This window comes from Tauraco erythrolophus, chromosome 2 (assembly GCF_009769465.1).
Source record: "Tauraco erythrolophus isolate bTauEry1 chromosome 2, bTauEry1.pri, whole genome shotgun sequence".
Taxonomy (NCBI): domain Eukaryota; kingdom Metazoa; phylum Chordata; class Aves; order Musophagiformes; family Musophagidae; genus Tauraco; species Tauraco erythrolophus.
The window spans coordinates 75,840,306-75,864,706 of record NC_141466.1 but is presented as its reverse complement, the minus strand read 5'-3'; the positions used below and the strand labels follow the sequence as shown (position 1 = coordinate 75,864,706).

Here is a 24,401-nt window from a genome sequence, read left to right as displayed (position 1 = left end):
CCCATTGGAATTCAATTCCAAGGAGGAGGAAGTGTTTTAAAAAGACAGGAAGTTTACTAAAAGTAGTGCATTTTCCTTTACCACTGTGTTAGCCTCAGCAGAAAGGAGGAGAGATAAAAAAATATGTAATTGCTTCTGCCTCTCACCTGTAACTCCTGCTCTTGTCTCAGGGAATCTGCTTGGAGGATTGCCCCCCTCCTTGCTCCCAGTAACCTTAATAGGCTCAGTACCCTCCCACCATGAGACCCAAGGGGAGGCCTGCTCACTTCCTGTGGGAAATTAGGAAAACTGTCTCACGGAAGGCAGCAGACACAGCCCCAAGTTCCTAATTCTGTTCTGAACTGGGCTGTGAAAGACGGACCACTAAAACTGTATTGATGGCTCAGGTGGACTGGTCCATGACATTTCTCCTTGTTGTATAACTACGAAGAAAATTGTTAAAGTCAAGAGAAACTGATTTCCACAACAACAGTCTCAAAAGCCATAATTTATAATCTTTTTCCATTACTATCTCAAACATATCACAAAGAAACTACTCTAAAATTTATTTTTCAAGCTAAAAGTCCCAACTCAAGCAGAACTGTACACACTTTACAGTTTGGTTGTAGTCAGAAAATTAAACTAGACTTCAGAAAGTGTTTTTCCTAAAGCTTCTTTTCCTCTCATAACCATAGGAGAACTGATGACAGAAGACAATCAAGTTGCTTTTGAGTGAGCAGTCCTTCTGCTTTCAGTACCAGTCACATGCTATAGCATTACTAATATCAATTACTATTTAATAAAATACTAATTCTAATGCTTTATCACTTTACAATCATACTACAGGCAAGACTGACACTTTTCATTCCAAAGCTGAGAACTATGCCACTACCACAGCAGCTGGAAACTATCACCAGATAGCTGTTTTTCCAACACTGTGAATAATTAGGCTAAATAAAGTGAAAAGTGAGGGGTACAGCAGCCCTTTTTTTTTTCTTCCTTCAGAAATGTATTAGAGTTTTATTAGTGTAAAGCAGGTTTTGTATTTGGTCAATGCAAAGAAAAACTGCCAAAGAAAATTCTGAAGCAGAGATTTGTTTTCTAAAATTATTCAGTATATGTACAAGTAGATACCAGACACCATCTTACGAAAAAAAACCCAACAAACCACTTTCTATTTTGAGTACTTAAGAGTACAGAGAACCAATAATAAAATTCAAGTGATTTTTTTTGTCAACTAACTTCAAATCTCTTCTAAATTAAGCAATTAACAATGCTGGAATAAATTAATATTCAAGAATGATTTCTCTGTATTCTGGGGAAACAAAATGTACAATGAGGGAAAGAGAAGACAAAATTTTCTTAATGTTTTTTTTTTTAAAAAAAAAGCACACATGTATTTACCCTAGCAATCTTCTCTCAATTCTTAAAAGACTTTTCAAAAATTGCAGCTGCAAAATAAGTTTATTTAGTTTTTAATCTCTATTCCTCTACTAAACATAAACAAGGTCACGATTTTGAACGCCTCTACCTGCCTGTTCATCATCATCATCATCTGATTGCTGTTCTGAGTTTTGGGAACTACCGTACTCATACTCAATGGGCTTTGGATTGTTGTATGGGTAGCCATTGTCATCAAAAAACCTTCGGAAGGTGAACTCATAAAAAGCATGTTCAGGATGTTTTCCATTTTTGTACCACCCGTTAAGTGTATCGTTTCTGTTCCCTTCCTTATCATCATCACTCCACAATTTATCTGGATCAACTGGATCAAAGTTTGACGTGTCTGTAGGATGAGCGATTTTGGGAATGTAGAAAGCAGACTGCCGCCGTAGATCACTTGAAAAATCAATTGTTTTAAAAAATGGGTGAGCTTTTATTTCATCTGCACCGTTCTTGCCTAAACGATCTTCTGGCCCTCGGCAAAGTTTAATAATAAGGTCGGAGGCCTCTGGAGTCAATTTAGCTTGAGGTGGAATATGAAGCGCAGTCTGCCAGTTGATAACCTTTAAAGCAAAAAGGGGTGTTATTCTATTTACAGTTTCATAAGAAGGAAATAATACAGTGAAAATTAAAACAACAAAAAACCAGAAAACCCCAAACAGCTGCTCTTTCAGAAACACAAGGAGTATTTTGTCTGGAAATCTGGCAAAATCCAGGTAAAGTTTATTCACATTCCAAACCTGAACTAGAGTCTGGCACAGAAAATCCCTGCTATAAATCAACAAAAGATACCATAAAATCCAGCACCTGGAACCTGAGATGAGGCACATGGCTTACAATCTTAAAAAGAAGGTGAGGCAAACAAATTTTGATTTGATGCACTGAAGAGATTAAACAGATTTAAAGTTATGAAAAAAAAAATCAATACTGCACTACGTTTGAGCCAACTAATATCTTGCAAGCTGAATGCAGTTTTGCAAAAATGGCACCTGCAGAAGATTGCCCTGATGGTTTCTCGGAAACAGTTGGGGCTCAGGAAGGAAGGGACCTGTGTCTCTGAGCTGCCAGTAACTCTGAGCAGCCACAGTCATCTGCTGCTCCTCCACCTTTGCATGCTGAGCACCTGCAAATATATCACCAAAGGAAATCCTCTGCAGGTAAGTGCGCACGGAAGCCAACTGGTGGGAAAAGAACAACCAGATGCTGGAAGAGGGGAAGAAAAGAAAGTGGCAATAGTAAGTGGAACAGGTGCAAGAAGTGAAAGGGAACAGCTGAGATCTGAAATGTGATTTTTAGTTGGCACGTTTACTGTGTGACCAGGTAAAAGACATGAACATGATCCCTGAAGTCCCTTTACAAATCAAGTGCATTGCCACAGTAATGTTTAAAATCTTGTTAGTTAGTAACATGCTTGGATAGAGCACCACTCTCAAAAATCACCTTTGATTCCATTACAAATTAGAAAGACTATGTAAATTTCAAGCCTGCTTTTTCAGACTGTTAATACGAGACTTTTAAAGCTACCTTCATTTGTGTTTCCAGTGGTGTTTGTGCCAGGAACGGAGGCTGCCCCACTAACATTTCAAAGAGAATGACTCCAACACTCCACCAGTCGCACAACTGTGTGTAACCTGAAGTCAAAACAACGTAGCCAAAGTCTTAGTTTAAATTTCAATCTTGTATTTCTAAGAATAACAAAAGTTCACAATTTCAAGAATTCTGTTCAATACTTGTTTACGATTTCCACATTAACAACTATTTATTTTTTGTCAAAATATTACATACTTGGCAAAAGCGGCAGCATAAGGTGAAGCAAACTACCCGAATATCAGTAACTCTGCAGCAAGACTGCAGAGCAAAGATGCATTACCTGTTCGTAACAAAACTTCTGGAGCAATATAATTGGGTGTGCCAACAAGGGAATGGGCCAGGCAGCGCTGATGCTGACGCGCAGCCCTGCGTTCAAGTGGCTTCAGCCGATCTCCGCACCGGCAATTTGCTGGGTCACCCCATTCATTGCTGAAATCCATACTGTCCTGACGTGCATGATCGCCTATAATTGGGCGAGAAAGACGCCAAAACTGAGTAAGACTACTTTCGTACTAGTTAAGAACTGATTTTTCTCTATCTGTTATACATTTCTTATTTTAATAAGACACAATGTTTCAATTTCAACACTCAATTTGAGAGCTAAAAAGGTCATCAACATTCAGACTTTGACTTTTTGCTTATGATATAAAATACCAAAATTTGAGGACGTTGTTTTTTTAAGTTAATTTTTGACATAACTATGAGAAAGTATTGAGTTTGACCTTTTCTGTTTTTCCTTAACATAAACACACTGGGGATACAGGGTGTATATTGTTCTTGCTCTTAATGTACACAGAAAACTCCAATATTTAAAGCACTAAAAAAAAAAAAAAAAACCCCAACAAAACCAGATTTTAAATCCTCAACTCTCTCCAGAGACTGTCTAACAGTCTGGCCTAAGACATATGACATTTTGATAAAAACAAGTCAAAAGTAATTTTAAAATTGTTTTTAAAGGTATGTTTTTACTTTGAAAATTAAAAATACATTATTACAAAAATCTGTATTTTATTTCTCTAGGATCATCAAAATTTTTTTGCTCTAACTTTTTTTTAGCTGTTATTTTAAGTAATCAAGTAGGATTTTTAAAAGCCTACTTAAACGTTTTAAACGTTTCTCAGAAATCAACCAGTTACACTAAAAGGAAGCACATGAGACACTGAGAACCTGAGGCAATGTTTTCAAGAACAATTAGATTTAACACATAAGTCCTATCTTCAAAACAGAGTTAGGGCTGTTGTCTGTATCATCACCTTGCTACCACAGTGATCTCTCCCAAAATTTCAGAAGCCACTAATGGCACAAACTTACAACAGCATAGCTCATTCCTTCTCCCTTAAGGAATTGATGCTCACACTTACAAACTCACCCTAACTGAACGTTGCTTTCTATAATCTGAGTGGTGTGCAGACACATTGTTAGATGTGTTGCTATTCAGAAAGAAAACATCACAGTCATCTTTCCACTCGTTTATTATTTATTGCCTTGCAAAGAATGACAAGTCAACAAAGAAGAAACCTTCTATATTTCTCTTACCACTCTGGTAGTATTTTGAATCATGGGTCCATCGAAAACCTGTACAGAGCCCGAAGTCAGTCAATTTAATATGACCGTCACGGTCTATCAAGATATTATCAGGTTTAATATCTCTGTGGATGAAGCCCATTTTATGAACGCTTTCAACTGCGCAGGTCAGTTCTGCCGTGTAGAACCGTGCCAGGTTTTCTGGAAAGACACCCATTCTAATTAGGAGACTCATCATATCACCTCCTGGAATGTAGTCCATTACGAAGTACAAATTGTCCTTATCTTGGAACGAATAGTACAGGCGAACCACCCATTCATTATCAGCTTCTGCAAGGATATCCCGCTCGGCTTTAACATGAGCAACTTGATTTCGAAGCAAGACGTCTTTTTTCCTCAGAGTTTTCGTTGCATATAAAGCATTAGTATCCACTTTTCTTGCTAGGCAAACTTCTCCAAATGCACCGACTCCTAGGGTTTTAATTTTTACAAACATCGACTTGTCCATTTTAGCTCTTCTTAGCCGAATATAATTAGACTCTTTCTGGCACAACATTTTCCTCATTTGATCTCGGGCTTCTGGTGACAATCCAACCTGTGCAGCAAACAGAATTAAAGCTGAAGAGTGAACAGTACTCTTAATTCTTGGTGATCTTCTTATAATAACAAGGCTTAGGCAAAGCAAACCAAATACTTGTATACAGCATGAGAAATAAAGGGGTTTGGTTTGGTTTTGTTTGAATTTACACATTAGGATTCTACGAAAACACACAGGAGCTATACAAAACAAAACGTGATCACTTTCAACAGCAAAATGCATAAGGTGCCATGCACCAGAAGGTTCTTGAGAACTGCGTATGTTCTCAAGGAAAGAAAGGGTAATTTACAAACTACTGATGAAAACCACTGCAAGTGATACTTTTCTGAGTAACAGTGTGCATCAACTGCCTCCCTGCTTCTCTTTGCAGAGCTAAAGGAAGCCAAGATGTGCCTAGGAGCAGTAAGTCACTGAGGGCTAACTAAGGAGCTGCCATGGGAAAGGCTTCCACTCTCCAGACTAGCTAGAGAAGTCACTAAGCTTCCTGAGCATGCCAGGGGAATTTCAGCTGCAGGAGGGATCACGCAACACGCTCACTCTCACGCTTCCCTGTGTAGCTACACAGCTACACAAACCAGATCCATATGGCACTGTTTCCTACTGTCCATCCACACGAAGCACGTGCCTCTGCCACAAGCCAAGACCTGATCTTTCCTCTTACCACATAACCCAACTCCTTCTAACAGGACTTCAGTCACTCTCTACTGCTTTCCACTCTACATACCAACAAGTTGAGCAGAGCAATTTTCTCTGAAGTGGCTCACTCCTCCCACGTCATCAGTTCTTGGCTCCCATCTGTGTACACGTCTCTATCGTGAATGAACATCTCTGGTGTTCTGGCCAACACCACTAATATTCTGACAGCTGAAACACTCACGGGCCGCACCTAACTTATCACCTACAGCATGGAAACACTTATCTAGAAGAACCACACCGAGCATTCTCATCATATTCCAACCTGGGTTCCTCCTAGTGTATTTTTGCTGGCTTCAATTCCTTTCAAGTGCCATTCAATTCCACTGCCATCGTTCTTGGCATATTTCAGGCCCTGGAATATCCCTTCTTTTTGGTTTTAATGCGAGCAGAATCTTTCTTCAATTTTTTGTATCCTTTTCCCTGTGACACTACCTCCACATAGTGTTCCTCCATCTTCTTTTGTTTTCTGTCAGCATTTTCAAAATCTTTTATGTTCCCTTTTTCATAGCATCTCAATAATTTTATCTGCCTACCTGGCTTGAAATCATCATCCTACAGCAATGATTTCCAAGTTCAACCTACAGTATATTCCTTTATTTTTTCCTGGACATTCTGATCATAAAATTGAACATGGACAAACTGAATCCCTGTAAAAATCACAACTGTTACTCAAACACTATTCCAGAAGTTTTCAATTTCTTATTGTCACATCTTACCAATTCTTGATACCAAATCTTGCTGCCTTCATCTCCTTAACGCTTCACATTTTAAGATACTGTCTGCATAACAGCACTCAGGACCATCATCAGGATTAGGTAACCACTAGTCTAGGCTTGTATAAACTGCATGTTAATAGATGACTTCTACTTTGCCTAACTTACAACATAACTTGAAACAAAATGTAAGAGATATGACTGAGGAAAGAGGTGAGACAACAGATCAATTGATCATTCAGTATCTTAAAAATTCTTTCAGGATACTATGTGTCACCTATTAAAGAAAATACTGTTAGAACACAGAAAATTTCTCACAAGCATCATAACAAAAACGGATCCAAAGGAGATGCAATTAGGAAAATGCATACGAAAGGCTTGTCTACTCAAAAAACTTCACAAGGAGTATCAATTCAGTAAGATTTAAATGGGTAAGGCTGACTTACATTAGAGACATTTTTTGTCAACCTCAGAGGCAGTAGTTAGGACTGGGTAGCAGTAGTTAAGACTGGATATGGAAAGTAGACAATTTCTTGATCGCTAATAGGGAGCTCAACCTCTCTCACAACATTACTGCAGGAATACCCAGGCAGGGTCTTCCAGGGTAGAAGTTTCTGTGAATAAACAGGCTTAAGGCACACTTCAATGCAGAAGGAAGGACTTCTGAAGACTTGCAAGTGTCAAGAAGACATGTGAAAACCTGACCCTGTGAAAGTTCAGACAATGGTGGGTCACCTTCTCAAGTCCCATCTGAACCACGATGTCTGCTTCAGTACAGCCCCACTTGCACACCAACTGAACCCCACTGATCAGTCAGAAAACTGCTAGAGAATATAATCTAGATGGCAACAAAACTCTATGAGACCCAATACAGTAATTAACCACTGCAAGACATACAAATAGAGCAGACAAAAACCTTGAAGTTTTACTTCTAGTACCTGCTCTCTAGCTGTTGCATCCTAACAGTTCTGTTGTAAAAAAAAACCAACAGTCCAAGTATCACAATTTATCATCTCTTTCCCCAACCCATCTTTGCTTTTTCCTATGCCATCCACTAAAAGAAATGTTAATCACAAAGCGATCGTTCTGCATTACTGTATTTTCCTCTAGAACTCTTCAGCTACGGTGCTCACCAAAAAATTAACTGACTTTGCCAGCTGCACAAATGCTCATGCACATACACCTAGAATCATTTCTAGTCAATGCCAGACATGAGAGCTTCCTGAATTGCTCTAAATGCCACACAATTTGCTCTCCTTTTGCTGCCTTCTCATCTTGCTGCATGGCAAAGACACCCACCATAATTCCTGGCCAAACTCACACACCTAAATCAAGTGTTTTTCAGACAGTTCCACTCTATTCCCCTCGGAAACCTGACAGCATAGAAAGACACAATCTATGCTAGAAATACAGCATCCCGTGAAGTTAGGTATTTCTGTAGGAATGCATTCTGGTCTTTTTTTTTTCTTCCAAAATTCCTACCAAAGGGGAGAAGGGATTCAATACTTGTTTAAGCCTCTTGAACTTCCTGAAAGTAAATAATGAGCTCCTTTCCTTTTCTCCTTCTCATGAAGACCCAAAACATACTTCACTGTTGTGGGATTCCTCTCCTATATGCTGATGAAAAAGGAGAAGTCTGCTGCAGCATAACACCCCATTTTCCACCCTTCAGCCTGTAATTAAACATCCCAGCTTTAAATCTAATATAAATATTATAAATTGCACTTCATTTAAGAAAAGACATTTACTAGGGCACTTTAATTGCACAAGAAAAATATCAAGAAAAGTTTTATCAGTGCTTTCATATACGTAATACGTATGCTTGTGATACTATGGAAGACAACACGGTAAGTAGGGAAAGTGAAGTTTGCAAATCAACATTAATTATAAACTTACATTTAAGTACTCAAAAATAGTTAAAATAAATCATGCTTAATTTTGATGCAGGATTGCATGCAAAGCCCTCTAGAAAGGGATCATGCTATTCTTAATAAATACTGTTGCTTCGGAATCTTACTTGTCTACACACGGATGGAGGCTACAGAGTTCAGGAAAGCTTCCCACACCTTAACAGTTTAAATCAGCTGTTAGTGGAAGTGAAAAGGAAAGAGAGAAGACTAAGAATAAAGATCTAAAAAGAGTTCCAGGAAGAAATCTTGCTAGCATTTACATATTTGTGATTAAGCAAATACTTATATATCACTACAGCTTACAGGAAGAATTTTCAAAGAATCAGAAAACATGGATTTTAAAAAACAGCACTTCAAGAGTGGCATAAGCCAAATACATTCCTTCACAGAATAAATTAATAGGCACACATACTTATGTCCAATTCTCAGCTACAATCGTTACGAAATATGTAGAAGTAATACATTCCCAATTTCCGTTTCTGGAAATCTTAATTTCACTACTTCTCACTATTTTCTCTTTTGAAATGATACATACATACATCAGCTTCAGTTTTTAATCTTTTGATTTGGTTTAACAGAACACCACAATCCCAGAAATAAACTACTGACTTCATGCAGGCACAAAGAAGTTGATTGTACGTGGTTTTGTTGTCTGTTTTTTATTATCCCATTCAATTACTCCTTGTTTAAACAGACATCCTTACAGTCTGGATTATAAAATACTTAGGCAAAAGTTATCATGCCTCTTTCAATCTAAAAATCTAACTTTTAAATACTGAGGGGGTTTTTTTATTAGAACTTAAAAACCCCTATTGCTACTGGAAATAAACTGTGGAACGTAAAATGTATCACTGTTTGGGTGACTATATAAACGTCCTAACCAGCCTAATACTGGTCCCTGCTTTGCTTGTACCTGCAGTGTTTATTTAAAAAAAAATAAAAATTAAAAAATCATTCAAATATCAAATCTAATTCACTCAGAAATCAGGATTAAACAGAACCCATAGCAAAAAGCGGTCAGCCATGTAGTGTAATCTCAGTTCATGTAACAATGATTTTACTTCTGCTGCCTTATCATACATAAGCCAAATGAACTACATTTAGACATGCAAAAAAACCTTGCTTAAAAAACATTTTCTAAGACGACAATGAAGTATGGAAAACAAAGCAATGAAAAACTTGCCACATCTCAAACAAAAAAACTAAAACCAGACTTCAATACCAAGATAGACCACAATATTCTACTTATCTATTTAGACATTCTACAGTTAAGATATATTTCTTAAAATTAATATGTGATTCAGAGATTCAGAAAGAAGAGCTTACCCGCATCATTTCATTCTCTAGTTGTTTTTTCCGATGCAAACGCTGCTGATGTGACTTGAGTATATTCTCCACATGCTGCTCCATGAAGAATTTAAAGGCTTGAGGGGAATAGCTTTGAATGCGAGACTCTCTTCTTTCTTCATCTTTCTTGTTTTTCCGAACAGGAACAGGTGATGTTGTAATTTGTTTCTTTTCTTTATCTGTTGAATCAACACATTCATAATTCTTTTCATTCTCATCCTCCTTGGATAAAATAGGTGGTTCCTCCTTGCTGAGCTTGGGTCCTGTCTCGTACAGATTGACAGAGGGATTCTGGTGTAAAAGGTGTTTTGGGTAAGGTGGTGGGGGACCCTGGTAATTTGGAGCCTCTGCCACAGGAGACATAACTGCCATATTTGCAGATGGACTCTCAGAGAAGGGAATGGTCTGAACGGTTTGTACCGGTTGCGGCATCCAGGAAGGGTGAGTGGGAGCCAAGGCCGTCTGCAGCTCTGGTTTTAACACACGCATACTTTTTACTGGCTGCTGAATGGGAGCTGGCGTGATAGCTGTTATTGTCGTAGCCGAAGGCTGAGAGCTGCTAGAGTGACTCTGCCTATTTCCATGATGGTTGTTGAAAGAGTTTGACCGCACGGGAAGACTGGGTTGCCATGTAGGCATGTCATGCCCATTGCCAGGTGATGACTGCGGTTGCACAGAGGAAGGCTGCGACCAGGACGCAGGTATTCCAGCTACATTTGTATTATAAAGTTCCATGTTGTGACTATTTCTATTTGGCACCATCATCGCCTGAGGAAGATTCCCATTGGTGTATGCTGAAGGAGGAGCAGATCCTCCTGCCTGCATCTGTAGTGCTGTGGGACTTTGCCTGTTAGTTGGATTCATGGGGTATGGGGGTGGCTGGCGACTCACCGAGTTCCCAGACACCACATTCTGGTGAACTATGAATTCTGTCTGACAATTGCCATTTTGCATTCCAGCTCTTCCTGGGGGAAAGCTAAATTTGCTGTTGGCAGAACTCTGCATGATTATTGGTTGCCTGCCAATGGGGACAGCGCTCATGCCTCTCTGACCCTGCGTGGAAGAATTTATGGGTGGAGGATTCATTGGTGGAGGTGGATAACCATCCTGCCATGCTCCTGGTGGCACTGGGGAAATACGGGAGATCATATATTCCATGTTTCCAGAGTAACGCTTCGTTTGAGAGTTTGGCTCCCAGGAAGGAGGTGGAGGAGTAGTTCCCCTTGGAGGAGGTGTCTGTCCTCGGGGAGGTGGAGGAGGAGGAGTGACACTTCTTATCTGTGGCAGAGGTGGGGGATTCACTCTTTGTCCGTTGCCAGGATGTGCCTGAGCAAATGCTGCAATGCCAGATCCAGATAGTGGCCTTCCTACATCAGGCTGAGAGCTGGGACTTTCAGAGCGATAAACTACACCATCTCCCAGGGAAGGGCCGTGCCGCTGAGGAACCAAGGACTCCTTAGAACCCTTCCAGCTCTGCTTGCGGTTAACTGATTGCTGTACAGTCCCTGCTTGTAAAAGAAGAGAACACAGCATTTATATTATTAGAAATTACTTCTGTTTATTGCTTTGAATATTTTATTCTTCTCTATTAATTACTATAGAAATGTCAGACAAGAATTCTGACGTAGCTTAATCCACTGTACTTCACATGAAAAATTTATCTCTAGTAATACACAGCATGCTACGGTCATATGCTCAAGACACACTATAAGAGCAAAAAAATGCAGTGAAACTACAGTACCAGACTTTTCAGAAATCACTTTTCTGAAGACGCATTTTGCTTCAATTACAGATGTGCTCAATTTTTAACTGAAAAATGGTAATATGCAAAATTATTAGGCACACTATGTATTTTTAGATCATGCATACAAGCAACTCTCAGAAGAGATGTTCGGTACAAACAATAAAAACATGGAAATACCTTAGTTATGTTTAGTTACGTTGCCATTCCAGTTTAACACTTATAAAACACTTAATGTTCTTAAACTAAAACTCAACCAAATGCTGTAAAATCAAACAGCCCGCTTACACCCTTGTATGCATGCAGTTCATCCAAACTTGTTATATTCCTTGCATGAGAAATTTGATTAAGTACTTCAATTTTAAACGTTATGTCTTCATGAGTAACTGTTGTAGAGGCAAGAATTAAAAACATTAGGAAAGCAAAACTTGCACAGCCAAACTCTACAATGTATTTACTTCACAGATGTTATTCTGCATCATATAAACTAGATAATATGTAAGGAACTGAGAGTGCGTGCAGCCTTACTGTGCTTTTTACAATGTCATTACTGAAATATTTGTGAACACATACAGTACTGTAACTGGTGAAAGTCACTGTATCTTTAGTAAGAGAATGTGTTAATTACTGTATCTTTACAAGTAACAATGAAAACGATGGCCAAATGGTGGCGTTTAGCTGACAGCTTCATACAAGCACCAACTAAGCCTGCTTCACAGACTAAACAAAAATAATGCTGTACTTTGCCACTCTTGACTACTAATTTTTCCTCATACCTATAATCAGCTTAAAATGTAACTTTACAGAGCCAGCAGCTCAGCACTCAACTTTAGTATTTTTGCTGCATTTGAAAGTTGCCATCTGTTTACACATATGTAACTAAAACCTTTTCAAAAAAGCAAAGCATCAAGACATATTAAAAACGTGCTTGCATGCATTAAGAGAGCAATAATAATAACAAGTGGCACCATTCTGACTCTGTTGCTCCTAAAGCTATAGTCTGTCCCCTAACATGTATAAAAACATGAAGTCTGCCTTAAAAACCATAGAAACAAAATCTAGAATCAAGCAGAAAATTAAGCAGAGAGAGAGATCTTGAAACAGGATATCCTAAAATACAAATATTGTAGCCATATGATATACAAATATCTATATATACACACATATAATAGATATACACAAAATTACACATACATAGTGCTGCTGTGTGGAAAAGTGTGTGAAGAGAGAAACAAAAAATTACAACAAGAATTCACTGCTCGCCACTGACTTCTAAATGGCACCTGACACTGAGAATAAAATATGGTCATCATATATGTCATGGTTTGATGTGGAGGGGGGGTGGTTCTGCTGGCAGGAGAGGGATTTTGGTCCCTGCGACCTCCCCGGTTTTGGAACCGGGTTAGGCTTAGTTCTGGCCACCAGATCAGACTGCCATCCCCCTCGGGGTTGAGCCAATAGGGCGCCTCTGCGAATTGCCCTATTTAAGTCAGGACAAAGGAACCGGAAAAGGTGCTTCGCCCAGGATCGAGCAGAGAAGGGAGGAGGGCACTGCCCCCGCTCCCTGGCTCCCGGCTGGGCAGCTGCCTGCGTCGGGCCGGTGCTGCCCACAGAGGATGGCGGCGGCGGAGCCAGCTGGGGAACTCGGGGGCACCCCACTCCCGGGGTGCCCACTGGGCTGAGTTCACCTGGAGAGGACTGAGATCTGAGAGAAACAGCCGCATCGACAGCAGGTCAGTGAGGATGGAGCGGGAGGAGGTGTGCCGGAGCCGAGTTTCCCCTGCGGCTGATGGTGAGATAGCAGGCGGCCCCCCTGCAACCAGGACGGCCTCGGTGGAGCAGAGACCCACTCGCAGCCCGTGGGGAGAAGATGCCTGAGCCTGAGGATGGTCGTGTTGGGCTGCACGACAAGGCAGAGCGGCATCTGGAGTCTGCGTGACGACCCACGCCGGAGCGAGTGGCTACAACTCCCTAAGTACCTGAGACTGTGGTAAAGCCCACACCGGAGCAATCTGTGGGGAAGGATTGTTTCCAGTGGGCTGGACTCACGCTGGAGAAGTTTGTGGATTTTTCCTCGTGGGTAGGGGATCCATTGGAGCAGGGAAAAAGGGTGTAAGGACTCCTTCTCCTTTAAGAAAGAAGCAGCAGTAACAGCACGGAATGAACTGACCTGCACCCCCCAGTCCCTGCCCCCTGTGCTGCTGGGGGGGGAGGTAGAGCCGGGAGGAAAAGGAGGGGGGGGGGGGGGGAGAAGGTGTCGGTTTTAAGATCTGGTTTTGTTTCTTTCTGTCCTCTCAAGTAATCAGTTTTTCTGTTTCCCTTTGTCCTTCTAAGTAATCATTAATAAACTCTTTTGCTTTGAGAAAGCCCTGTCTGGTTTGCCCAGGACCATGGTTGGTGGGTGCTCCCTCTGTTCTTGTCTCAACCCTCAGTCCCTTTGTTTTTTTTTTTCCCTCTCCTCTCTACTTTACTGGAGAAGGAGAGACTGCGTGAGTTTTAGTTGCTAGATCAGCCTAAAACCACGACAATATATCAATGAGGGACAAAAATTTGTAAAATGAGATCTGAATTCCACTCCTTGTATAAAATATTTACATACGATACTAAAACCATGCAGTTATAAAACAGAAACATTTACGAAATTCACGTCAAATGCACCCATCTTTCAGAAGAATTACATTCTATTCTTCACATGCTCTTTTTAAAAGCAAAAAACCTGTATCTCAACATCTCTCTGTTCCATTGTGAGCACATGAAAGAGGAATTTGCTATGTAATACTTTTTCACCTGTAAGAACACACTCAGTGAGTTACTGAGTTATCGTGGATACACCTACCTGGTGGTTTCATACCTGCATTTACAGGTCTTGCTGCTGCTGCAACCATCTGTTCCCGACGAGGATCCTGGTAGCTCATTTTACTTATAAATTCGATGGCAGCTTCTATACTACGGTTGTTAGTTTGTCTAAGAGCTTGTATAACCATATCCTAAAAAGAAAATTATATACAAAAAATAATTTACAAGAAAATGGCAAAAATACAAAAACTCATGGTTATTTAGCCAGATAGCCTCCAGTACTTTCATCAAAGTAAATAACTGATTTCTCTCAAATCAATTTAAAATGAATTTTAAAATGTTTTCGCCACAACAAATCCTCCAAAACCGACTGGATCTTCAGGAAAAAAAGTTCAATTGTTGAAACACTGTAGTTTGATGTAAATCGTGTCATCTTGCTATTTGCACAGTTTGCTTATACTTAATATTTATTACTGATAGCTAGTTACATGATGGCCAGCCAAACCTAAGTTACTTACTAAGTTACAAACCCTTCCAACTTAAGTTACTCCATGAAAGAAATCCTAATGTGAAATTCAGAACTTTTGGTTTTGCTCATTTTCCTTCAACTCGGCATGACTTTTTGTCAATAAATATCCATTAGTTTCTCCCTAAGAATCCTTCTGATGAAGACAACATTGACAGAAATTCTGTTATTTTTGTGGTAGATTTAGGCTCTGTGTTCTTAGAGATCCAAACACAGCTCTGACAATGGAAAATGTATTATGGATCAGTGTTCTTTTCACTGACTTGAATGAGACCAACAGAGGCAGAATTCCGGAGATGGTTAAAAGTCAGACACTGCTCTCCCACTTAAATTGAACAGAATTTGTGCAGCTGACTTAACAAGTTTGAAACAAATTCATAGCATAACTTCCTATAATTAAGCACACTGTCTTTAGTGATTTGTTATGGCCATACTTTGTCATATCAAAGCAATCAGTTCAGTTCGTGTTATGTCTGAACGGGTTACCTACATACGACAGCGTTCACCTCCTACTAAAAATCAATGGAACATCAGAGGGCTCAGAAAGGAAGCAGTCAGTATTCGTTTCAAACTCAAACCCACATTTATACTTTCACCATGCCTGTGTACATTTTTAACACTACAAACACACAAAAATACATACACCCTTCAGAAACAATAACTAAATTCAGTGAACAAAGCAGAAGCTTAAAAAAGGGTTTTAAAATAAAAACTCCCCACCATAATAAGGCTGTCACAATCTTTATAGACCAGCTGACGTTGTTGGAAAAAGCAAATATAACTTTTGATCTCCAACTCCTTCATGAGACGGTTATGTCTGCAACTCTTCTACTATTATATGAAAGACTGACTCATTGCAAAGAAGTACATTTTCAGCACCAGTATGCTATTCAATCATTCTGCAAACATAAGGTTAAGCGTCCAGAGAAAGACTCAAAGGATCTCTCTCCCCTCTAGCTAAAGAACAAAACACTTGGTCATCTATGTGATCTGAAGTATTTAATGTCTTGAAGAGTATCACCGTACACAGAACATATGAGGACTGAACTGGAATCCTAATAAGCGACAGAGATTTCCTGTGAACTATTTAGTATGTTTGGTTTTGTTTTGTTTTTTAAAAAAAAAAACAACTACCAAAACACACACAATGAACTGCATAGATAGATCTACTGATATGTATATATCTGTTCAGCTTTAACCCTGAATACTATCTCCTACTTGAGGGATGGGAAGAATAACCAGAACATTTATGACATTCAACAAAACAAATTTGTTATGCTTCCAAACTTATAAAGTGGTGACAGAGTCACCAAGCGGTGACTCCACAATATGGCAGAGACAAATTTGTATGTTAATTTAAATCCATTTTCAACATCTTAATGAAATCTCATTAAAAGCCAAGATGAGGATACAGACAGGTCAAAATCAGAACAAATTAAAACACAAAATGGACTTGGTACCTAGTAGGTATAGTTATCCTCTTCTACAGACACATTAGGTAGGTCAGTCTCTACAGAAAGCCAGTAGTAATGTACCCGAGATCATGAAATTAAGAAGTTGTATACATAATCCCCTAAATAACACACGTGCCCAATGGCAGTCAGAAACAGCCCAAGCCAGCCGCTTACAACTGGCCAACACACTCCAGCTATAATCCAGTCCATAAAATGATCTCAGCTCAAAATACATTCTCATTTTATTCCCACTTGTTGTCTCGAATAACCCCCACCAAGAAAAATGCTTTCCTACTGCAGTTGCATCTGTTCCCGGTGGTCTTTGTGGGCCAATGCCATATGGACGATTGTGGCAACACAACTGTGGGTTAACACATGGCAGAAACAGCTTACGCTGGCACCGTGCCTGAAAAAAGGTCCATATATTCACAAGTGTCTTGGGAATTCTCAGTTGTATCCAAGACCAAAGGGTACGAGTAAAAGGCTTCAAGATACAAAGGATCCAACAAAAACACCAACTTCAGATACCTTTCTAGTTTATTATCCAGCCACATACCATTCTTCAGTTTGCAAAAATGACTACAGGTTCAATCTGTAAAAGTAGATCTGATCTACTTTTTAAAACAAACAAAAAAAAACATCTCAGCAACAAACCACAGAGGAGGAGTAGATTATTACAAAATCATTTATCACTATAAAATCCTTCCATTCTTACTGAAAACACAGCCTGGATTGTGTATTTGAGTAAGTGAAAGGAACATGAAAAACCACTATCAGCACCTGACACTGGGACATTGTTGAGGAAAAGCCAGTTTAGTTTTGGACAAGCTCACTCCTGGTAGAGGTAGATCTCTCTGATACCAAAGCATCACAGCCAGCAGAACTCGTGAGCTGGTCATTACTGCAAGCAGTGGACTCCTGTAAAGGCAATCGCTGTTCCATGCCTTTTTCTTTTGGAAAGATGAGTGGTTTGCTAGCTGCTTCTTTAAACCTGCTTTTGTACTCAGATTTACAGAGAAGGCATGAAAACAGGTGTAATTTACTTTGATGTGCAAGTCCCAGTAAAAACACAGGAGTTGTAAGTGTATTCATTCTTTATTCCTTGAAAGCACATTTCAGACTCTTTTCACTTATAAAAATGAATGGAAATAACTTTAGTCAATAATTAAAAAAAAATCAATTGAACAATTATTTAGTTCCCTGTTCTTATAATGAAGGTAACAGCAGAAAATTACTTATGTCCAGAACTTTCAAGAGACTTGACATTTTTGTCTTGAGACTATATCGCAGAGGAGACACCCTGCAACTAGTTTTGTCAGGTACCTTGCTATTTCATCTCTATCTGACATAAACTAAGGATAGTCAAATTTCTTTCTCCACAAAGTTTGAGTTTCTACTACCCATGGATGTAAAAAAATTCACTAAAATTAATTTCTGAAATATTTGGTACTGCCTGTCAATTTAGAATTGCCATATTTTATCAACATATTTTAACTGAGCACAACCCAAAATTCCATTGAGTATCAGAGGCCAAATCCATGTTCTAGAGGGTCCAGTTCTCTCCACTTAAAATGATATAAACACTTAAAACAACCTACTCCTACCACATAAGAACAAACTGCACAAGATGCTCAAAAAAGAATAATACCCCACTATTACCAATTTCATGTCCTAATTAGAAACCCACCAGCTTTTGAAGATGCTATTTTGTTTACCATATGCTGTTCAAACATTTCATGATCAACACCCCCTCCAACGTGCACTAATAGTTTATAGTTATCAGAACGCCAAATCTTGAAAACAGAACATTTCACCTCATCAAAGCCAGCAGCTTGTAAGTCTTGCAGCATCTGTCGATTAACTTCCGATGTTCCTTTGACGGCTGAGGTTGTTTCATTTGCAAAAGGCAGAAGCGAGTTTCTTATCTCTTGCAAAACTTTATGATATGTTACAAATTTGTGGGGATTTCGGCCTTGTCTAGGATCTTCAGACAACATTTTGCCCATGCTGTGATCAGCTTTAGCAGCATCTGAGGGTTTAGGTAAATTCCTGAGGCTCTCTCGTATTTCCTGTAGCATCTGCTGGCTGCTGCCAGTATAGTTACTGGCAGGAAAAGTCTTAGGCCTCATTTGTCTATAACCTTCCGGCTTCTCACTTCTCTTCATGAAAACATGTATATATGAAACCTCCACCACGGACTCGCGCACACCAAAATTCAAGGAAGGCTGGCTGGTAGTTTCAGATCGTGTGAAAGCAGTAGCTCTTCACTGTGAGACCATGGTTCCTGTAGTGCTGGAGTTCGTCACAATCCAGAAGAGCTATCCTGTTAATAAAACAAAAAAAAATATCCCATCACACATACAGCAGTGAAAAAGTTCACAATGTCGCATTTGGTGGCAGGGAAATGTTCACACGCAGCATGGCCTTCGCAGTTATTACAAGTGTGCTAAGCAACTTCTTCAAGCCGTCTTTACTCAACCTAAATCACAAACTCTGTTGGGCATCTAACAGTGCATCAACAAAAAAATATTTCAGGTGCCTCAAGCCTGAACAGTCCTGAATTGCAAAGGATGTGGACAGAGTACAGAGGAACTCAGTGCAGTGGACAAAGCTTTCAAGAGCAGATATGAACCGTCTGCGTGTGCCATCCCCATCACTGCTTCTCTGCCTTCCCTCTCGGCTGGGTGCTGTCCCCATCACCCGTGTTCTCTCCATCAACACTTCCGTAGCTGAAAGTGCTGACTCTGCTACCCAGTTAGCTAGGATATGGACCAGATACCCTAGCTGTTCAACAATTCCGACATCAAGCTCCACAAACAGATGGAAGTGAGAAGTACAAAGTACACCAGTGAGAGTATATAATTGCCATGATTTAATCCCTCCTTCAGCAGTCATATGTGAAAAGTAAACACTTGCCTAGCTCATCATATGCAACTTTATGACTTCTTGTACCATCCGCCATTTAATCCTGTTTAAGGGTTCGGTTTTCTATGGCTGTCACAGTCTCTTACCTTGAACCTCCTTGAGCAAGTCTTTGTCAACAGCTAAGTATTTTTTTAATTTGTTTTACATAAGGGAAGACGAGAGCAGGGGGAAAAAACAAAGAAAATTTAATCAAACCTTTTTTACTGTAAAATTGTTTTAACAACTCAAGCATCAAATTCACTGAGAGCATAGCTGTGACATCTGGTAAGGGAAAGAGAACTTTCTGCCAAAAACAAATAAATAACGTTTGCATTTTGAAGGAGCTGACTCATCAGGGAAAGAACCCTGTGTCTGCAGAGAACTCAAATCTCTGCGTTCATGCTGTGCACTAGTTAGTACTGTGACTACCTGGTATGGTGAAGGATATAGCAACTAAAGTGAAACACTGAAGAAGTTACAGAGCATTTGCCTCTTTAGAATATGATGAAGTAAAACTTGTGCAGTCTCTACTGCTCCATAGAGGAGGATCAGTTACAAAGATAGCATAAGATACAAAAATTCCATATTTTAGCACTGTCTTTTCTTCACAGGCAACTAGAAGAATGGTGAAGCTCAACTCACACTGTTCTTTGACTATAACGCAACATCTAACAGTAGCAATACTGAAATGTTCTTATTTTCTTGCTTCTGTTTCAAACCATTAAAAATTTGCGTTTCTAGTTTTCTGAAGGATTATTTTTGAGGAATTAGATGTCTGCAAGCATCTTTTGTCTCATAAAGAAGTAGTGTATAATAAGTGTTTTTCATATTAGAGATGAATTAAACAGGTGTAAGTTTTACACAATCTACATAAAAGTTACTCTTTCTTCATCCAGGTTTCACTTCTACGATAATTACAGTCATAAACCAATTAATGATTCAGTGACTGAGGAAGAATATGTCAAGAAGTTCATAGGAAAAAGATTGCTCTAACACACATGCAAATTATGAATTAAATACACACACTACCCATACATGAATAAAACCTGAAAGCTTGAAGTAATACATAAATAAAGACTACAAAAAGAAAGGGACACTCACTCATTCCCATCTTCCCTGGAGAATCACTTAAGAAATACTATAATTTCTCTAATGGAACTATCTAAATCTTAGGTGCTATAATTGCAATCACAAGCTTTCTTTGCCCTGTGATAGGTTTGAAGCATTAAATAAATGTAATTTAGTAGTTATATTAAAGCTTTTTCCTGCAGTCTGGTAGCACACAATTCTTCAGTGCTCACTGAATAAGGACAAGATCATCAGATACGGAGATGAATTTTAATAATAAACAGTGACGTTTTGCTCAAAGTATTAAGAAATCTAGATTCAGCAGATAATATGGCATGAGAGCAATTAAAACGTAATTTAATTTTGGCCACTTTCAACATAGTTTTCAAAACATGTCATATTTAAGAACACATTGAAAAAACTTTGTCAAAAACACCTTTTCCAAAGAAAACAGAGTAACTATGTTTAGACCACTTAACCAGTTTTGCTATGGATGTTCATTTTCCTTCCAAGAGACCTTCTTCAATAAACCACAGGTGTTAGATACCCAAGTGCGAGCCTATCTGCTAATAACACTGCAAAGAATCACCATCTCCAGAAGAGTGAAACCTCTAGCATAAACTCATCCCAAAACATAGGACAATAAGGGTAATATCTTAAAAGGCTTAGTAATCTAGATTACTCGTTCAAATTCAGTCAAAATTAGCAGTAATGACCAGTTCACCATTGGCAGCATAACCTAGATAGAACAGTTGGTATTGATCTTGTGTCACACATACACCAATGAGAGAAGAAAAAAATGTCCATACACGAGTTATTTCTTTTGACAAGTTCCAAAAGCCTGGAGCTCAGGAGAAAACAGTTGGTTTGCAGCTATGTAATTTTCCATAATTTCACCCGATATTCCAATATTCACTTTATGGTTACACCATGGATAGCTGAAATAAACAGATGTAACACCCTTAAGGGAAATCAAGGTTAAATTAACAGGACACTTAAACCATAAATCAGGAGACTTAGAGTCTACCACGGGGCGGGGGGGGGAAAATCAGCTTATGCTCTGCTTTCTTCAGGTATGAAACTGAGAAAACTTTATTTCTTTCTAAAGTGCTTTGAGAACTTTAAGACAAGGGATATTATAAGTGCTTGAGAGCTATTATTTTGCTGGCAACTGCAGCATAACAGGATACGAACTAAGCAGTCTTGAAAAAAATCAAGCTGCGCTTTCATATAAATTTTTAGCAGAAGCAGAGCTTTACCAGCATAAACCAGCCAGTCCACTTATCTCCCACCACTTACTAGCACCAGCATAATTGTTTGTAAGGCCACACAGAGTGAATCAAGCTAAGGAACTTACTCAGATAAATAGTAACTTTTTTTTTTTTGGTGGGTTGTTTCTTTTGGCAGCAGTGATGGGTAATAGCAGTTTGGTGTATATGTGAAACTACAGTCTTAATTGGTCAGAAACCCATTTAAATTGGATTTAATGAAGTACAAGAAAGCAAGCATTACTACTACACTTCACTTTGCTTTACATATGAACCTCAAAATCCAGAAATCGCCTCCTCTTACAGAACGTTGGCACACATTTTAAAGAAAGAAAGTTTTGACTGCTCAGCAAGAAACCTATCTCAATTTTGTACTTCTAACTATCAAACACAGTCTCCAAGGGAACTGATGTCTATTTCCCTTGCAGTTTTGTGTCATCAAATGTCAATGATAGAGCTGTTTGCTAATGCAGCTGTTTCCACTGAGCAAGTTCTCTGCTTCCCTAAAGGAGTTGAAAAAAAAATAATTTTCTTTTCAAAACATAGGGATAAAGTATTTTTCTCTACAGGACAAATAGCAAGGAAAAAAAAACCCAAACTTGTCTTTTTACAGCATAATCATGAAAGATTAGGCTTGAAAATAAGCATTTGCATAAAAACAGAATGGTTGCATGCAACTGTCAATGACTTTCAAGTTTTTCTAGGGAAAAAAAAAACCACACAACTTTGTAATAGATCTGTAACATTTCTTATCTCCAAAAGTTTTGAACATACTTTTAACTACTGATGTTACCAATTAAGTATTGAATACCACATAATAATCTATTTTGGTTTCCTCTCTCATGTACCCATTCCAATAACTTACTTGATACATAATCACAATACTTTATTGCTAAGGGGGAAAAAAAAAAAAAAAACAAAAACAAAACAAACAATCAAGAACTTGGGAGACACAGAATTAAGTTTGTAGGGGCTTGCTTCAAACCAACGAAAAGAAGCTGTTTTTCAGATTACAGGTTATTGAGCCGTAAAGCAATTTGCCAAAGGATGCATTTCTAATGCTAAAAGAGTCCTTAGGATAAGGAGAAAACTGGATCCTGAAATTAGTAAATAAACATAACTACATATGGTCAGGGAAGTCTGAGCTGGAAACGACCAGAGGCTAGCTGAACACTGGCAACATTGTGCGTTCACTGTTTCCATTCTTACACTCCATCTCCTTTAACAGGATACAGCTCTTCTTCCATCCAAATGCATCCATTCTTAGTTATTCCCGGTGGCAGTAGTAGTCATTTCGAGCGATCTTTGTGGCTGGCTACCAGCAGCACAGCCACTGAGGACCAAAGCGTAACCCAGCAGCAGCCGGCGTTCCAAGAACCACCCGGACCAGGAGGGTTTCAGCGCCGGGACGACTGCCAGGCACAGGACAACACGAGTATCCCGGCTCTATCCCACGGCACCGGGGCACCTGCGCTCCTGTCGCCCAGCCAGCCCCAGGGCGTGACCCGAGGTCGGCCTTGTGCAGCGCCCGTCCCCCCCGGGCAGGCCGGCGGGACCGGTGCGGCCAAGCGACACCGCGGGGGGCGGCGGGACCCTCGCCCGGCGGCGGCACAAGGCCCTGAGCGGCCGCGCCGGGGGAGCGGGTGGCGCGGGCCCCGCTGCCTCTCCCGAAGAACCGTTCCCCGGCGAGCGAGAAGCCGCCTTCGGAGGCACCAGCCCCGGCGGGGAAACCGAAGACAGCACTGACTCCCGCGTCCGCGTCCCGCCCGCCCCCGGCGGGGCGAGAAGGGCCCGGGACTCCACGGCCGGCCGTGCCGGAGAGAGCTCGTTATCGTTCCCGCGCTACGGCCTCTCGCCCCCGACCCGCGGCCGCTCCCCAGCCCCGCCGCCGCCGCCCCCACCCCCTTCGCCACGGCAGCACAGCGGACCTACCTGCGGCGAGAAGGCGGCGGCGGCAGCGGCGGCAGCGCCCCGGGCCCGGGAGCACAGCGCCCGGCCCCGCCCGCGCGGCGACGACCGCCGCGGCCCTCCCCGATGCCGGCAGCGGCTCCTCGGTCCCTCCGCCAGCGCTCGCCGCCGCCGCCACAGGCCTTTCAGTTCGGCGCCGCCATTTTGTCGGTGTCTCCGCCGCGGAGGGCTTCCCGGATATAGGCGGCTCCCGGCCTGCCTCGCGCGCCGCCCGCTCCCCCCGCGGCCCCAAGCCGGATGGAGCGCGGCGGCCGCCGCCGCCCGCCCCCGGAGGGAGCTGGGGCGGGCTCTGGCCCCGCGGGAGCGGCGCCGCGCTGCCGAGCCGGCCGGCGCGGGGGAAGCACCGCGAAAAACGGGCGGTCCCCGCCGCGGCCGCGTTTCAGGTGCTGCTTTTTCCTTCCGTGGCAGCAGCGAGCTCGGTGGGTAAATACTGATTTTTTCCGATAGGGAAAGTTTTGCCGAGTCTCCGTGATCCGACGAATGCCTGAGCGAAGGACTCGTCACGGACCAACGTGTATGTAAGTCTCCGGGAAGGAAAACCCGTCAGTTGTCACTCAGAGGTGCATCCCGACCCTTTCTTTTCAGGCAGAGTGGTGCATTTCAGACAAATTAGGAAGCAGAATTTAAGGCACTCTGACGAGCCTCAGCAGCGCCATACATTGCTGTGCGAAGGGAGGAGAGCCCTGTTCCCAGCACCCCATCCATCTCCGGCCAGCCGCACAAGAAGGTCCGATCAGGCAAGGTGTTCTTACCACAACACATCCAGACGGCTGCTCTTGCCGACGTGGAAGTAAAGTACACTCTGACGCGGTTGGAGTGGAAAATGCCATGTAAAACCTTGTAACTTAAATCTGCTGCTGCCCAGATCCCGAGGTT

General features: G+C 40.9%; 1 protein-coding gene across 5 annotated transcripts; it reads right to left on the bottom strand.

The window, feature by feature from the left end:
- Nucleotides 1-714: 714 nt before the first annotated feature.
- On the bottom strand, nucleotides 715-23,525 carry LATS1 (large tumor suppressor kinase 1). 5 transcript variants are annotated; one of them, XM_086631494.1, is made up of 8 exons: nucleotides 23,490-23,525; nucleotides 18,132-18,640; nucleotides 14,378-14,528; nucleotides 9,780-11,308; nucleotides 4,549-5,131; nucleotides 3,293-3,475; nucleotides 2,947-3,053; nucleotides 715-1,985 (listed from the first exon to the last, which is right to left on the bottom strand). In XM_086631494.1, exons 2-8 carry the CDS (start codon nucleotides 18,480-18,482, stop codon nucleotides 1,473-1,475), a joined length of 3,417 nt encoding a protein of 1,138 aa, XP_086487620.1. In that variant the 5' UTR covers nucleotides 18,483-18,640; nucleotides 23,490-23,525; the 3' UTR covers nucleotides 715-1,472. The 5 variants fall into 5 exon arrangements, with proteins under 5 accessions (XP_086487620.1, XP_086487621.1, XP_086487622.1 ...); XM_086631495.1 differs by having other exon boundaries at nucleotides 9,780-11,305; XM_086631496.1 differs by having other exon boundaries at nucleotides 14,393-14,528.
- Between the last annotated feature and the right edge of the window lie 876 nt (nucleotides 23,526-24,401).